General features: G+C 37.3%; 1 protein-coding gene across 1 annotated transcript; it reads left to right on the top strand.

Annotated features, from left to right (window-relative positions):
- Nucleotides 1–862: 862 nt before the first annotated feature.
- Nucleotides 863–5,153, top strand: LOC143601166 (uncharacterized). Its single transcript, XM_077078645.1, has 6 exons — nt 863–1,398; nt 2,129–2,246; nt 2,518–2,870; nt 3,733–3,831; nt 3,914–4,857; nt 4,957–5,153. Exons 1-6 carry the CDS (start codon nt 863–865, stop codon nt 5,040–5,042), a joined length of 2,136 nt encoding a protein of 711 aa, XP_076934760.1. The 3' UTR covers nt 5,043–5,153.
- The last annotated feature ends 13,547 nt before the right edge of the window (nt 5,154–18,700 follow it).

The raw sequence follows: 18,700 nt of genomic DNA, 5'->3' as shown, positions 1-18,700 counted from the left end.
CATGTGCTATTAAGAAACCTTTATTTATTATATAGTATAAATATAGAAATTGTATTATGTGGAAACATAGATAGACATCCTAGAAAAATGACATGTGGAACTAGAGGTGCACAAAAAACCCGAACCCGGAATCGAAACCGAAAAAAATACCCGGAACCGGTTTTTGTTATACCCGGGTTTTTAATACCCGAACCCGTACCCAACCCTACCCGTAGGGTACGAATAGGGTATGCATTTCAGTACCAAGACACGTACCCGAACTCGGACCCGATTTATACCCAGTAATACCCGAAAACCGGAACCGGGTTTTTCAAATACCCGATTTATACCCGAAAATACCCCTAAAAATTGTAACCCCTTAAAAGAATCCAATCTATACCCGAAAAAAACCTGGAAAAAACACCCAAAAAAAACTAAAAATTGGGTTTTTCAATACTCGAAAATAGAGTATTCAAATACTTGGTTTTAGAATACCCGGTTCTATACCAGACCCGAACCTTATGCATATGGTATGGTTTTTAGAGACAATACCCGGACCCGACCTGTGTATTACCAATACCTGATTTTGCTAATACCTGATTTGTGCATCTCTATGTGAAACCATTGTGCTGCCCTAATAGATCATTAGTAAGATTTGGTTTCCCTGATGTGGACTTATTTTCCTCCCTTCTAAGGGCCAAACAACCCAAAGCCCATCTACAACTAGGAACAAATAATTTCCAGACCAGTGAAGTGATTCTCATCTCAGGGTTTAAGCTGCTGCTGCTGCTGCTGCTGCTGCTGCTGCTGCTGCTTCAACCATGGAGGTTTATTAACAACTTATAAAGCTCCCATTTTTACAGAAACCCCCTTACCTTCCCAAATGGGTTTATTATCTCACGTCCTCCGTTCCCATCGCTTCATTCCCAGAAGCCGTAGTCTCCACACACCCATCTTCACATTTTCATCCAATTCCAACGAACCAAACCCTAAACCCACTTCCCTTTCAGCTCGCATGAGCTTTGTTTTCGACCAAATCGATGCCATCGAGAAACAGCGCTCCCAAAAAGACGAAACCCTCCAACGAATTCGCGCCTGGCGCCAGTCCAAGAAAGAAAACCAAGAACAAACACGACCCGATGAGGAGATTCGGGTTTTGGAAAGTAAGGAGAAGGGGTTGCTGGGTAAGGAAGTGGAGTTGGTGCATCCGTGGCCCGAGTGGATTGAATTGATGGAGAGGCTGGCTCAGCAGAATTATTTTGATTGTAGGAGGAAAGATGAAGGTAAGCTGATTTCGGATTCCGGGCTTGGTGATGGTGGCGGGTTTATGGCGGAGGAAGGTTTTGATTTTACTAGGGATTGGAAGACTGTGCAGACTGCTGCTCTCAATTTTGGGAAAGATAGGTTTGATATTTTGAGGTCAGTTAGGTTCTCTTTCAACATTTTCGTTACCAACGAACAGGAACAAAGTTTTCTCTTCATTTAATTAAACCAACACAAACATGCCCTCGGTCGGCCTACTGTTTATATGAAACCTGTTAGATATATTATTTTCTTTGATGTTTGTATTAGAGGATTACCTGTGTTTCACTTTAATTCTGACTTAGCTTTTTTAAATATTTATAGAAAATGACTGGTGGTCACTTGTAACGGACATCATTGCTCTTCTATCATGCACTAAAACCTAACTTTGAGCTAGAGAACATCAATATTATTTCATCTATGGCAAATGAATATAATCCATAAACAGTAATTTTGTAGTAACATTGTACAATGCATGCTTAAAATCAGTTTGAAACAGTGGCATATCAGAGCAGAATCAAAGTCAAAGGTGACTAATGGCTTCTATGATCTTATCGAACACTGCTGATTGTCACTAATAGGGTAGCTTGCTTTGAGCTTATAGTGTTTTAAAAGTGTTCTTAATAATAACAAGTGTTTCATGAAACTGTTAAGAGAAAAAGCATTGCATTATTTAAGCTTGATTTGTTCTTAATTATAATACAACTTTTACAGTGTTATAGTTTAAAAGCTTTGTGATTAGACGATAAGAAGTGTTCATTTATCTTTTTCTGTAGATAACTAGATATCATTGTTTTGTGCATATTATTACTTTTCTTAGATGCTTGACTGAAAAATTTTATTTCAGATCATTATCAAGAAAAGATATACAACTTTTAGTTGGGTATGGTTGCCCGAGTCCCGACAAGAAAGTTGTGTTTTCTTCAAAGTTGTTGAGGAAACATGCTCATCTTGATGAAGGAGATGTAAGTTTTACCATTGTTTTATAATTAGTTTGTTTCTTGTTAGTTGTATCTTATGCTCTATTCAAATGTATGTCTACATGTTTTTTAACCTCCATTAATGTTTGGTTTATACATGATTATATGTAGTTTGTCTAATAACATAATTACTATCAATGAGAACGCAAGAAATTTTGATTCAATTTCCTAACTTTTATTATACTTCTATAGGATTTAGTTTTATGTTTGCAATGTTTTAAATAATGTTTAAATTAATGCGGGGCTCATATTCCAGGTTTGTAGTTCATGCAGTTTAAGGAACACTTGTGAACGGGCTTATTTGCTCACAAATAAAGAAGACGAAGCACGAACCATTGACATCATGCGTGTGCTAATGACATACGGGTTTGATCCGGTAAACGGATCGGTTGTAAACGACTCACTTTTAAAGAAAAAGGCATTAAAGGGTGCGGTACGTAAGTTACTTCATGAAGTGGTGAAATTGAGTGGAATTCCAATAGATCCAAACCTGGCCCCACCAATCATCAAAAGACCGCCTCCAAAAGTCAAACAAGCACCGCCTCCTCCTAAAAGACGGGTCGGTCGTGATGATGTTGAGATGAAAAAGGGTGATTGGCTTTGTCCAAAGTAAGTTGAGTACACATTATAATATAATATGTTGTGAGTTTGGTGGAGTACAAAATGGTTAGCATGAAAAATGGGTTCAGATCAAAACGATCAAGTTTTTATGCAGATCAACTTGAAACACTTAATTCCCAAGTTTCAAAAAAGGCTTGTAAAAATTAGCATGTTAAGTATGATATGCAAAGTTTATATCATTTTACTGGTCTTCTACTTCTTTGAATAAAATTAAGTGGAAAAAGAATGGGCAACAGATCAAACATGCAAAATCTAGGTGTGTGCATGAAACCGAAATAATCCGTGTAAACAAACAAATCAATTTTTCGGTTCGGTTTCGCATCAACTAAAAAAACTATCTGGAAAAACCAGTTTTTAGTCATTTATAAATGATGTAACCCAAAGCTTTTAGGTACAAATGTGTAATTATCAATTTATCATTACTTAACAAAAAATCTAGATCCAAAGTTTATAGCCCAAATTAATCTTTTTGGGACTTTTTCTTTGTTTCAAAGTTTTCAAGCCCAGATTATAACTAGAAAAAAAACCCAAAACTGAGCTGAACCCATTGTGCAAAACAGAAACCGAAAAGTGGAAAAACCAAAACTGAACTGTTTTTAAAATCACAAGAACTGAGTTTTCAGTTTTTGATTCAGTTTTAGCTCAAAACCGACTCAAACTGACCCATGCACATCCATGGTGAAACAGGGTGGGTCGGCCCAAAAGTCCAAAACAAAATTTTCCAAATTTTTTAGGTTATGTAACTATTGTGTATTTGTGTTAAATATGAGTACACGAATTGTTTCTTTCAGTAATATGTTTTTTTAATATATGATTCATATTACCACGTATAATTATGAAATTTTGTCAGGTGTGACTTCATGAATTTTGCAAAGAATACTGTATGTTTACAGTGTGATGCCAGGCGTCCAAAGAGACAACTGCTTCCAGGCGAATGGGAATGCCCCGAGTATGTAGTTTAATGATAATATATTAAACTAATTATTATTCATGTGCACGTTAACTTACACCATAAGTCCATTTATTCTCAGGTGTAACTTCTTAAACTACAGAAGAAACATGGCATGCTTCCACTGTGAATGCAAACGCCCAACAGATGAGTTCACCGAAAGTCCAACACGAGAAAGTCAACACAGTCAAAGGTCAAGGTTTGACCATGGGCCAAGCAGAAAAGATGTATCCGATGCATGGAACTTTGACTTTGATGAAAATGAATCCGATGGTGCCGAAGTCGCTGCTTTTGAGTATGCCGATTCAAGAAAACTAGATCAAGATTTGACAACCCCCCGACCCGATAATAATAGTTTTAACCGGAGGCCCGTAAGGCCTCAAGAATCAGAATATTTTGTTCATAAACCGGGAGTTGGGTTTGATGATTTTGATGATGAGGAAGACGATGATGTCAATAGTTATGAGGTGGATACAAAACCGAGCAGGTCTTCGGTTAACTTTTCTGATATTGATGTTGATTCTGAGCCCGAAGATGAGGATTATAATCCAAGAAACAAAAGGGTATCAAAAAATTCTAAAAAAGCTGCAAAATTTGAAGATGGTCATGTGGATTTCAATTCAGATGATGATCTACCTGTTCATCCAAAGTGGAAATCGAGTCATGTTGCTGATTTTAAACACAAAAGTAGGGGTAAAATGGGGATGAAGTTCGGTTCAGATGAGGATTCTGATCTTGATTCAGGTGTTGAAGACCAGAGTGATGATGATTTCCCACGTAAGCGTGTGGGACGAATGAATAATACACGGTCAAACGATTTCCAGAAAGTCAAACATGACTTTTCGGATGAAGATGATGACTTTAGCAGAGGTAAATCAAGAGGAAAGAAAGTATTTTCTGATAGAAGTAAACATTCTGCAAAGAGTTTTAGAAATGAGTCGTATGAAGGCGGTTCAAATGGTTTTAGGAACCGTAGACAAGAAAGTTTTGGTGATAGACAGCCTCGAAGGTCGGATAGGGGTCATGGTTCATTTGGATCAGGGTCGGATAGTTTTGGTGATAGACAGCCTCGAAGGTCGGATAGGGATCGTGGTTCATTTGGATCAGGGTCGGATAGGGGTCGAGGCTCATCTGGATCAGGGTCAGGTGCGGTTTCTGACAGTTATTTAGACCATGAAAGGTTTAGCAGGCCAAGGGTGAATGTAAGGTGATCGGGATTCATTATTAGACACGCTAGCAATCTAGACAATCATGATCATCGTTGTCATTGTCCATTTCTTGACCTCTAATTGTTGATCTTTGGCCCGACTCTACCAGGCCCGAGAAAGCAAAACCTTTTCACTTATCAAATGTAAGAACTTTTGGGAGTCGATGGTGATTCATGTGCAATTTAGAACAGTTTTGTTGGTTTTGTTATGGGTTTGTACATTTCTAATTAGAGAAATATAATTGGTTGATAGCATTATAATAAGGTTCATTGGAATTTAACTATCCCTATTCAGTTTATTACCAGTGGCGGTCCAAAATTTAATAAATTTGGCCCCCAATGGTCATCCGTTAAAAAAACTTAACGGGGTTAGTTTTATGCTGACATGTAACCTTACTAGCACATGATATGGATTTTAATTTCTTTTTTACATTTATTTTAACATGGTTAATTGATTACATGAAAATGGCCATAATAAAACCCTCTTTTTTACTTCATCTTTCTTTACCAGTTGAAACCCTAACTCTTTAGATTGAGAGCCGACGTGAATGAAAATCCCCTTCTTACTTCATCATCTTTACCAATAGAAACCCTAACTCTTTAGATTTAGAGCCAACATGAGTTCTACATCATCATCTACCCCCGTTCAATCCCATACACATAAAATCTTTAGACTTGGGCGCCATCATGTATTGTAATCATGACATGGTTGCAATCACGAGAATTGCTGGAAATCGAAGTACACGACAAGGACACGAGTTTTATGGTTGCCCTCTTTGGCCTGTAAGTGAATTTGCTCATGTGTAAGTAATTTTTGGACTTTGGAAAGTTAAATTCTATGTACTGAAAATTAATCTCTTGATGTGTAAATGTGTTAAGAGGTCGGATTGCAGGTTTTTCATGTGGAAACAAGACGTTGATGCTATGATTTCTACCAGATGCAATTATAATCTATATGAATTGAAAAACAAGGCACTAAAGATGAAGAATTTGAAGCTGGAGTTAGAGAATATGAAGCTTGAAGAAGAGAACACAAGTTTGAAAAATAAGATGACTTTTTGGAATGTAATATCAAAGAAAGCATATGTTTTTTCAAGTGTAGCTTATTAGGTGCAATATATTTTTATTTTAGCCACTTAAATTGAAATGTATTTGTTGTAATGGTTGTAATGGTTTTTCATGGTTTTGATTAGGATTATTAGATGCAATGGTTCTCAGTTGTATTTTGTCCAAGAGTTGTTTAATGAAATATAATGGCCTATGTTTATTGTAACAACATTGCAGCATACTACTGTCACATATCTAGCATATTACCATCAACAATGTCATCCAGGTGTTCATATTTGAAGTATCTAGCCATCCAAGTATCTAACCACAAGGAAAAAAAGGCCTTCACCAAAACACCCCCTAACCCTCAAAAGCAAACCCTACACAACCAAAAAAAAAGAAAAAAAAACACTTCTTAATCTTAATACAGCCTTAAAAAAAACAAAAAAAAAAACACTTACTGAAACAGCCTAATGCAGCCTCCACAAAAAAGTGTATTAGCAATCCTAATATAGCCTCCACAACAACTTCTTAATCTTACACCCTTAATCCAAGTTCATGTATAATCTTCTAATCTTCAAAACCATATTCAAAAACCAAATCAAATCAAGTAATAACAAAGAACACACCAAAAAATGAACAACCACAAAATCATCAGAATCCAAGTGCACCCCAACAAAACATTTATCTGTGACCACACCAGACCTAAACTAGCCAAACAAACAGCAATACACATCTTTGTACTGATCAAAATAAGCCCAAATTTCATAGGCTGCTCCCAACATTTGCATCCAATAAAGCCAAAAACATGCAAATTCTTCATATTAACATGAAAATCAATCCAAACATAAACATATAATATTAAACATTACCATTCAAGCAAACATAAACATACATAAACTACCATCCTAAAGACCATTTTCTAGTTTAAACAAAAGACAAATAAAGATGATAAAAGACCATTTTAAGGTACTATTCCAGACTGGTAGGTCTTCTTTGGTCTTCCCCTTGGCTTCTTTTCTTAGGTAGATTGTTGGGTGGGTTGAGAAGATTGTTGTGTTTCTGATGACCTTTTAAGCCTTCCTTGTGACTTCTTCCTTGACTAGATTGTTGTATGACTTGAGTAGAGTGTGTTATACCTTGTGAATTCTGTTCAACAGGTGCCTTTCTTAGCCTTCCTCTCTTCCTTGGTTCTTGACTACATCCTACAGTTGATCTTTCAGCAAATGAACCCCTTTTTTTAAACACACCATGCCCACTAAGCTTTTTAAGTTTATTGGGGAGTTCATGAGGATCTTTTTTCCTGTTTTTCTTAGGTCTTCCAGGACCAATCTTTACTGGTGAAGGGTCCAAAGGTAAGTGAACAGTTGGCCAATATTTTTCTAAAGGAAATGGAGGAATTGTGAATTCATAGGACTTGGTATACATTTGCTTTGTGTAATAAGCATGAGCATACTCCTCAACATTCACCTTTCTAAAACCTGCTACTGCACATACATGTACATATGGGATACCTGTAAGGTCCCATTTTCTACATGTGCATGTCTTGTTCTGCAAATCAACTGACACATCATCATAATACTTCACTTGAAACAAAGTGTTACTTGAAGGGTATACGGTACATTTAAAAGCCTTATCCTTGTCTCTATCAAGCTTTTTCTGAATCCTTGGGCACACAATCACATTTTTAGCAGACATTTCATTTTGTTTTCTGACTAACCTTGTCATTATTGATAGTCTGATGTCCTCTAACATGTTTATTATGTGCTTTGATCTTGATTGAAGGATATACCCATTAAATATCTTTACCATATTGTTGACTATGACATTAGTCTTGGTTTCCGTTTTGATATAACACCTGCAAACATTTTGGGTTCTGCTTAAGTAGTGCTTCTGTTGCATCAGCATTCACTTGCCTCATTTCCTTAATGGCCTTTTTGAAATCAGGAACAGAGTATGATCTAGTAGCTCTCCAAAACAATTCCTTTAAGTCATCTCCTTCGTAAGTCTTATGCCAATTTGCATATATGTTCCTAGCACAATTTCTATGCTCAGCATTAGGCCAAATCAAAAGCAGCTGCATTAAGCAATCCCTGAAAAAAAGTTATAACAAATTTGTGAGACAACGGACAAAGTAAGAAATAATACTTTTGGCCCGTTTGCATAATTTGAAATTATTAACTTAGAGTGTAATGATTCCTTGTCGTCAATTGAGATAAAGTATTGATTTATATAATGATTAGCTTCATATGGTGGGTACTGATAAATAAGAACATGAAAGAGAAGCTCGGATCGAGACAGAGTGAAAAGTTTAAAATGGAAATTTTGTGTGCAGTTAAGCCTGCCCGGGTCAATTATTAACCCGGTCGGGTGACCAATCTGTCAAATATCACAAAAGAAAACAGCAGTGCAACCCGGCCGGGTCACTTTAGAGCCCGGCCGTGTCAGCAATATGTCTACATTTAATCAATAATTAAGTCCTAAGCTAATTTGCACCATCATTGCTTTTGTTGATATGATTCTTATATGTTATAACACTAACCTAACTTGTAGGGATGTTTAGTCTTATGTAATGCTCAAGGAAAGCATCATGGATAATGATCAAGCGGTTGGGACGGATTGAAGACACACACATCTAAATGTTTGAAGTTATATCACTATTTGTAAATTGTTTCTCAAATTTCATCGAATGATTTAAAGTATGTAACTTGGTGAATGGGTTAAGTAGATGATTGTTGTTGTAACACACACACACACATATATATATATATATATGGGAGGGATATTTTGAGAACCATGTTGAGTTTTAAGAACTTAAGAACTCAATTCTTAGCCACACATTTTATTAAATAGATTGGATTGTGTGATTGAGATTAAATCTGACTAAAAAGTCAAAGTAGGAAAGAGAATAAAGTTGTAAGTGATTACACTAATTTTTACATCCGTTACACATGTGTAATAAGTCTACTCAGCGTGTAAAAAATTCTGTAATTTTTTTACGTGTATGTAACTTACATATATTACGCATGTGTAAAAAAAATTCGAAAAAAAAATCATTACACTGAGTTATTTCGAGTTCTTAAAACTCAAAGGGGTTCTCATTTGAAATCTCCCCTATATATATATATATATATATGTAGTGATGTCATTTTAAAAGACATCCAAAAGTAAAATTAACAAATAAATCTGGGACCGCCCGCACTAAAATATTTTATTAAATTGCTGTCAAAATTTTGGGGCGTTTCAAAATTTACTAAACCAAGTCAAACGTATTTAACTAGAACCAAGTCAAGCATATTAAACTAAAACCAAGTCAAACATGGTGTAACATACCTTCTGTTGGTCTTATACAAGTGTCCAATCCATCCCATCTTCAGTGACTTCTAAACACTTTTTCAACTCAGCCATAAACCACACCCAACTGTTATTCTCCCCTTCTACAACTGCCCATGCTACTAGGTACATCTGATCATTGCCATCCTTACCTATTGTAGCCAATAGCATACCCCCAAGAAAAGTTTTTAGAAAACAACCATCAAGACATAAAAGTCTTCTACAAACACTTAAGAAACCCTTCTTCACTGGATTAAAACAGACAAAAAAGCCTAAAGAACACCTCATCATCTGAATTTAAGTTATAGTATTGTGGTGGGACAGTTACTAGTTCAAAAGTTGAACCTGGATTTGTTTGTTTCAAAGCCTCCAAGTATGAACCCAACTTATCGTAATGCTCTTTCATTGATCCATAAAGTTTCTTTTGGGCACTATTTTTTGCCTTATAAGCGAGCCATGGAGTAATGAGAACCTTGTATTTCTCTTAACTGCATCTTGAATCTCTTTTTCTTTCCAATTTGGCTTGGCTTTGAATATTGGCAAGAACTGGTCAGCTATAAAGTTAGCATTAAGTTGTCTGTTCTTCATCATGTTTCTCTGACAAGTGTGTTCATTGGTTGCACCTTTAACCAAATAACAACCCTTTCTAGCATGAAATGACATGTAAACCATGAATGGACAACCTTCAACACAAGAAACACCTAATCTTCCATGCCTATTATTGTTACTTACAGAAATTGACACATTCCTACCATTAGTGACTGCATAATTCCTTACAGCATCTTTAAAAGCATCCCTTGTAGGAAACCTTGTACCAACAACCCATACCCACTTACTCCAATCTGTATAATGATTTACCACTGAACATTTGCCTTGTGCTTATTCCCTCTAATGTCATCTTCCTCACTCTCTCCTGGTGAATTAACATCTGCCTCAGAGTCTTCATAATCACTTGATAGATCTTCAACAAATTTGTCTCCTGTTGAAACGATTTCTGTTCCTTTTAATAACAATTCTAGGGGCTGTTTGGCAACTGTTGAACCAGTTAAGTCTGTTTGGCTGGACCTTTGAATAACTGAGCAAAATGACTATCTTACCCCTCTGAACTATTTCGTGTTGAATGAAATACATTTGTTTGGTTTACTCTGAATGATAAATAACTATAAAAACAAAATACAAAATAGTTTATGTACAGTTTGAGTTTACTTATTTGAAATTAGTTTAGTAGCTATCTCGTCACGCAAAGTGGTCATATACTCAATGACTTATGAACCCCATTCTGTATTGTGAACGAACCGGCCATTACTTTCTCCGTGTATTTCAAAATATATATTATTCTCAATTGTATATCAATGACCAACAACTTGAGGTTTCCTTCATCTTCTTCAGAAAGTAGTGTACTTAGACATCAAATCGTGTATTTAATTATCTAGTGTCAACATGATACATTATAATATATCACCGGAGAATTAATTTATAATGACAACTTGATAAGTATAGGTGTGACATTTGAGCCAAAACAAGGTACACCTCAGTACGTATTTACCGATTAAGCAAATAAACGCCTTTTGCGTAACAAACGAACGATTAACCGAACGGGTCGGGTTATGACCCAGATATCTCGGGGGGGCATTTATAAGTGATATACAATCTATATAAGCTAAAATATTAGAAATATGGCCTTAGTTTGATAGCAAACAAGTTAAACGAAAACATGCTCGTTTAACCACCCGCTATAGATTTAAACGCGAAAGATAGTTACAAACCAAGCATTGTACCATCCGTTAAGCCGAAAAAGACTTACCAAACACTTATTTGGAACGTTTTAAGCGATCCGTGAAAATATTTTTGATTTTTACAAACATATAGTATGTTTTTATAATTTTACACAAAACTAGCCGAAAAACACTTCTTTTGGCACTGTTTAACGCACCCGATAAGTTTTTCGCGCCAAAAACCGAACCCGAACTAAATTTGGACCGGGCTTTTCGTATTTGGGCTTGAGAAATCAGAAACTTGGGCCAAAATGAGGCCCAAAGGGGGCCCATGATGGTCCGATCGCAGCCGCCACCCCCCCTTGTTTATTCTTTCACATTTAAACTAGGTTCAAGCCATTTTTAACATCATTTCTTGGAAAACTCTGGACACCACTTCTGTTTCAGCCAGAAAACTTCCAAAACCCTAAGGTAAGAGCTTAAATAAGTAGCTTTTGAACTTGTTTAAACTTGTTTAAACTTGTTTAATACCATAAAAACATGTCTTGGTTACTAAAAATCATTCCTAACCGTGTAAAAATCCTAAAAATGGTCCATAAACATGTTTTGATCATACACATGGTAAGGAACCTGTTTTGATAGGTTTTTTGGCCATAAACACGGATTAAAGGGTTGAAACAACGTTTTTACGGTTCAAAAGTTCGTTTTTGTGCACTAGCCGAAACCCTAACTTAAGGGCTGTTATGTTGATGAAATATTGCTTGGTTTGTGATATAGGACTTGTACCTAGCTTTCTTAGAAGCACAAGAACCTGAAAACTTGATTAAAAGGTCGGAAACGAGCCAAACCCGCTAAGGTAATGCCGAAACACTCGCTTACGGACTATTTAGGTTAAGGTTATGATGTGAATATTTTTAGAACTTGAAATTTTGCAGGAAGATCAAGGACCATGTCAATGAGTCCCTGTTCAAATTTGGTAATTTTTCGACCATCCGAGAATATTTGGAGAATTTATTACCGAATTGGGACGTTTATTTGGGAAAAATAGCTAAAATACTTCAAAAATTATGAAATTTTTCTGGAAACTCAGATTTGATGTATTTTGATCACATATGAATTTTGGGATCATTTGGAAAAGTTTAAAGGTGTTGTGTTTATTTGCGTTCGTGTGAATTTTTACAGCCGAATTTGGGCCGAAAAGAATATTGCACGAGCTTTTTACATTCTGGAATTGATACAGGTTGTTTTGGGACATGATTTGAGTATTCAAGAAATTTTGGTGAATTTTTATAAATTGTTTGGGGTAAACGGACGATTTTCAGGCGAAATATAACTGATAAAATGAATTTTTATAAATTAATAAATCAGTAAATAAATTCCAGAAATATTTTTATAAAAATCTACATATTTTAATTGATAAGTGGTTAAATTTTCATAATTTAATGATTAACGGTTAATTAATTATACTAATCTAAATATTAAACAAATTCAGTTTTTATAACAACCGGCAAGTTCGCGACTAGTGAACCTACGGGAAAATCAAAACACCAAGAGTGATCAAAAATCATATGTTTGGACTAATTAAGTGAAAATGAACTTTTCTATGAGAAACCTGGACAATCCGGGTGGATTGTGCGCGTTTCTTCTCAAATCAAACTGAAAAAACGGAAACGGGCCCCGTGGCTAATCCGGGACCCCAGTATGTGATCTTTCTTTATAACTTAATCATTTTATTAACCAATACATTTACCTAAGCTTATTTTCCCATAACTGTTTTCTGAACGCGTAAACGAACAACTTGGCCCAGCTGGGAAAACGGGAATCTGAGCCAAGTTCAGTTTTAAGTATTAGACATTGAACAACATCACAACCTAAGCCTATTGCCACTTTCTGGGCGTTCCAGCTACACCCAGATTAGTTATACAGCCCAGTTTAGTATTGATATTATAATAATATTAAAATATTAATATTATTATAATATTGATTATAGGAACTACTGATAGCAGACCGAACAAACCACGAGCTGATACAGTACTGAATATCTACTAAACCGTGAGTCTCATGACCCCACTTTTAAACTGTTTTACGAACTTTTGGGGTGAAAAGCATGATTGATTACATATACATACCTGAAACATGTACTGATGTGAATTATCTAAGTGCTAACACACGAAAGTCCCCACAATCACAGTGATTAACTTCGAGCCGGTGGCTTGTGAATAGTACTATTGGTTTGACAAACCCAAACGGAATCGGCCTGGTTGCCGTGTCACATAGCACCGTTTGCACATGACCATATTTATACAAACAGGCTATGTAGTGTTAGACATAGCTACCGGGGCATGTTGTGGGCGGAAAGGGGCCACAGTGGTTGATGGAGCGTGGGAAATGGATGCACGCAGCACATACAGTCTAGGCTTCACTGTAGCTTAGCATAATTACATCACATACATCATTTACATACATACATACTTATTTCATGATTACAAGTGTTGACTTGTGAACACTCATTACTGTTTTCTTGAAACTCGTGAAACTCACCAACTCTAGTAGTTGACCCGTTTTAAACTGCTTTTCAGGTGTACCTAAATTGGAATGATTTGGTGACCTATTACTTGCCTGAGGTGTGTGGTTGATGCTACGTGAATAGAAGCAAGGGCGATAGTAGTAAGAATGTATAGTTAACGAACTAGTTTTGTTTGTATCGCTGAGACTGTAAAACAATGATAGAACGAAGAAATGTAATGTATTGTAAATTAGTTTGTAATGTTTCATTATAAACAGTGTGTTGATATCAGAGGTGTCTGTTACATTCCCGTTTTACGCTTCCGCATTGTGCTAGTCGGGTGTGACAGAAGTTGGTATCAGAGCCATTGGTTATAAAGGATTAGGTTATCCCTTAGGGTACCTAAAATATAACCGTAGGCTCGATTAACTCTGGGAAAATAATTAAATAATAAATTAATATTATATACTGATGGATGTCGGGATGAACTTGTAGAGCAAGTGAGTTATTGTGGTCCGGAACATAATGTGACAATCGTCAATTTCAGGTTAACCCCGTTAACTCAACTCCGTCAATTCAAACTTTAAGATCGTTGAATCTATAACGCACACTTCATTACATTTAAACTAGGGTTTAAATGACGCTTAACACTTACTACATGTGTAGTCTTTCGGGATTTGCACCGAAACGCAAACGAGTTGACGCGAACGATTGATAAATAAACGACAAACGTCAAAACACTAATTATGTGATTATTATGTGTTAGATATATGTGTGTTACTTGATTGTTATGTGGAACGTTAAACAAGAAACAAGAACCAACTAGTTTAGGCTAGAGATGTAACACTTGAAAGATTAGGGGCTAGAGTGTAACTTGTATATCTATAAATATAACCTTAACTACAAACCCTAACCTATTTTATTAACCTACAACCCGATCGGCCTCCCCTTTGCTCTCTCTTGGCTGCCGTCCACAAACACACACACATACACCATCAATTCAAGCCTTTGATTGAAGAACAAAGTGCTAGGAAGGTATATTTGATCATCCTTCACATCCTTGTTGATTGAATTTGATGTTTGTTGGGTTAATAACAAACCCTAGCTGGCCGATTTTGTTCATGCATATGATTAATATGATTGTTGTTATTTGAATAATGAATTGATAACTAGTTTGATAGTATTGCATGTTAATTGTTGTGTCCTTGATTGTGAGTTCAAATAAAACCCTAACCATGTGTGTATGGTGTAATTGATATGCATGGATAGTAGTTATAGTGTCTAGAGGGTTATATGGATGCATGATAGTTCATAGATTGTTATTTTGTTGAGTTTTGATGTGAACAGATTCTGGACAGAATGTATATACGATGTTTAACTGACTGTAACGAAGTGTAAACGTGAAAATTGATTGAGATTGTGGGTACTGCAGTAAACTAGGTTGAGTCTAGTTTCTATAAAGTATAAATTCGTAATTTTTGGATAAGTGGAAGTATACTCTTATGATTTTACAAAAACGTGATGCAAAGCTGAGCTGTTAGACCTGCTGTTAGGTTATGTTGTAAATGTTATATCTCATGAACTACGAGACCAATTGGGTTGGTTCCACTTCTGGAAGTTGACTCACTGAGTTAGGAACCAAACCCAAGTGGTCTTGCATTTATTGGATTTTTCGTTTAACGGGAATTGTAAATAACATTCTGTTGCGCATGAATCTGACTGATATGAGTTTGCTGTAATGTTTTGGTCATTATAAGAAAAATATGTGGAATAAAAATAAGATAAAATATGTTCTGGAAACCTAAGATATGTATGCTTCTGTGGTGATTTTTGGTGAATTAATTGAGACGTTATGATCGGTGAACTAGTGCAATCTTTCAAGTAGAAATTCTGTCATAACGAAACTAGCTGCTGAGTTGTATAGGAATGCATGAAATATGATAGTTTTTATAAAATTGTTGTATTTTGACCAAAATACCCTTGCGGGGAATAGTTGTTAGTTGATTGTCATGAATTGACCAAATTGCCCTTATGGGGAATAATGGTTAGTTAGTCTTTGTTTGTTGACCAAAATGCCCTTACGGGAATAATTGCTAGTTAATTGTTGTGTGTGACCAAATCACCCTTACGGGGAGAAATTACTAGTGATATACATTATTAGTACGTGACACGAAAGTAATTGCTCACTCATGTATCGTATCACAATTTTACTTGTTTAAGTCACACACGATTCACAAACGAAACACGAAACATGTTACGTGCATAGGTATTATGTGCCGAGTCTAGAGACTCGTTAAACATTCCGATACTTAGAAAATCTCTTTGTTATTTTAGAACGCTAGAGAGTTTTCTACGACGCGCATCACTCGGTGATCTAGATCGGATATTCTTCGCAAACAGTGAGTTCACTTACCCCACTCTTAAACTGTTTTCAAACGTTTTTCACTTGGGGGAGATAACATACTCCGATAAACATATTTTCTGAGATAAACGCATATGAAAGATTTTGTTATAAATTATATATCACTTGTAAAGGCTAAGCGGCATACGTAACATTTGAAGTCCCACACATCGGACCGGTTAATATTTGGAATAGCGAGTCACTTTTGGGTAGTACTACTGGGTTTGACAAACCCCACCCGACGCTAAGCTCAACTGGAGGTTGAGTGGGTGTAAATTTTGGCTAACACTTACCATGGTCTGGAGGACCTGGTGACGGGCACTTGATAAACAGTCAGCTTCGGTCGCGAACCACTTAGCGATACTTGTTGTATAGATTAGCTACCTATCGATATATAATTTGACATAACACTATCTGGTAATGCAAAACACTTAAACGCTGTAACGTGGTTACACACTTAAACGCTGTAACGTAGTTACACACTCAAACGCTGTAACGTGGTAACACACTCAAACGTCGTAACGGGGTTACGCAACATTTAAACGTCGTAACGAGGTTACGCAAAACGCTAAACGATTTATCTTATTTTACTTGTGAACTCACCAACCTTGTGTTGACACTTTTAGTATGTTATTCTCAGGTAGCCGAGGCGGGCGCGCGGTTTAGGAGCATGCATTAATGAAAACACTTTTATTCTGCAAACTTAATTTTAACAGTTACATTTGGTTTTAAGTCGTCCTGCGTGACGCAACTTTTGAATTAAGGTTTTACGCTTCCGCACTTACTTTCATTTAAACGTTTTTCTTTGGTTTGGTTATAACTAATGATTCCGATCCTGCCAGTTCACACCCTCTGACGGTAAAACTCCGTTAGTGGATTTTGAGGGTGTGACAGATTGGTATCAGAGCCATTGGTTATAGCGAACTAGAAGCTGCATGCATACTAGACTATAACCGCGACGACCCATTAGTTATAATGATACGCACTGCATAGGTTTGTGTAGTCTTGAAATCTTATTTCTTTACCTCCTTCACTCTTACGCGCGCATATACACGGCTTACCTGTAGGAATGTCGACGCCACCCTCATCATCATCCGATTCGATGACGCATGCTCACGGGAAGGAACCGCAGTTACCTACTGCCTCGCCACCCCGTGTAGTCCCGGAACTCGAAGCTCCTGCACCGAAGAGGTACCGCCCATCCGGAGGCCTGTATGAAAACGACGTTAGCTGGGATTGGTACCCCAACATGATCAGACGTATGGTCTACCGTGAACAAGTTCCCCCATTGCCTCACCCGAACCATCCTACTTACCCTAACACTCTACCACCCATAACCGAACCTGTGGAGCGAGTTCTCGCAGCTGTCGTTTCTTGTTTGGAGCGTGATGTGGGTTACATGCGCTACACAAGAGAGAACGTTTCCAGATTGTTAAAAGACGAAACCGAGAATAAGGAGGAGATGGCCCGCATGGCGGCGGCAATGAAAGATATGCAAGGGGCTAGTGATCAACAGATGAGGGTTATGATGAAGATGCAAGCCGAAATGATAGACTTGAAAGAGCAACTCCAAGAAGCAAGGACCCGAACTGAGATAGCATTAGAACGTTGCGATATCCTACAAATGCAACTTGCACAGAACGCAGCAGAACCTGAGGCAGAGCCTGAGGCTGAGCCCGAGGCAGAGCCTGAAGTAGAACCTGAAGAAGATCCCGAAGAGGAGCCTGAGGAGGATCCCGAGGAAGATCCCGAGGAGGAACCCGAAGAAGAACCGGAGGAAGAACCGGCTGAGGAGGAGGCACATTCGGAAGTGTCCTCAGATGACGACATCTAGTGATGATGATACTTAGATGGAGGGGTTGTCTCCATCCTAACTATTATTTTTCTATGATTTTAAGGATTGATTGGAAATACTTTGTAGCGAATACAATGGTTTTAATCATGAGTTATTATTTAGACTAATATGTGGTTGTGATGTGATGTTTTTTTTTTCTTACCTATCTTTTATTACATGTATGGTGTGTTGTATATGAAAGAAAAATTCATGTTTAACATTTTATACTGTGATTCTAGGAAATGGCCGGAAGAAACGCTGGACGAGGACGTGGTAACATCAGCATGACTGCAGCTGAACTCCAAACTCTGCTGAATGACCATGTTGCTGCCGCTTTAGCTGCACACGTTGAGAATCATACTGGAGGTCCAAGTGGAACATGTACCTTCAAGAACTACCTAGACTGCAAGCCCAGTACGTTTAAGGGCACTGAGGGAGCTATAGGCTTCCTGCGTTGGGCTGAGAAGGCCGAGTCGGCCTTTGAGATGTGTAACTGTCCCCCTGCCAGTAGGGTCAAATTCGCTGCTGGGACACTTGAGGATTCCGCCCTCACTTGGTGGAATTCGAATGTCCAGATCCTTGGATTGGAACTGGCTAACGCGATGAACTGGGAGGAGTTCAAAAACATGATGCGAGAGGAGTACTGTCCGAGGGAAGAAATTGCGAAGTTAGAATCGGAGTTTTGGTCGTTGAAGATGGTGGGTTCGGAGATTGAAGCCTACACTACTCGTTCGCACGAGTTGGCAGTGATGTGTCCGCGGATGGTGGATCCGCCGAGCAAGAGAATAGAGTTATACATTGATGGGTTAGCACCACAGATTCAGGG

Source organism: Bidens hawaiensis, unplaced genomic scaffold, assembly GCF_021521415.1.
Source record: "Bidens hawaiensis isolate Kalapana, Puna unplaced genomic scaffold, B.hawaiensis_p1.1 tig00055807_1, whole genome shotgun sequence".
NCBI classification, from domain to species: domain Eukaryota; kingdom Viridiplantae; phylum Streptophyta; class Magnoliopsida; order Asterales; family Asteraceae; genus Bidens; species Bidens hawaiensis.
This window is presented reverse-complemented; position numbering and strand designations above follow the sequence as displayed.

Excerpts from the sequence above, each read along its gene's own strand:
- LOC143601166 (XM_077078645.1), top strand. The coding sequence starts at position 863 with ATGGGTTTATTATCTCACGTCCTCCGTTCCCATCGCTTCATTCCCAGA. Across the intron at positions 3,832-3,913 it reads GGCGAATGGGAATGCCCCGA|GTGTAACTTCTTAAACTACA; the intron begins GTATGTAGTTTA and ends ATTTATTCTCAG. Across the intron at positions 4,858-4,956 it reads AAGGTCGGATAGGGGTCATG|GCTCATCTGGATCAGGGTCA; the intron begins GTTCATTTGGAT and ends ATAGGGGTCGAG.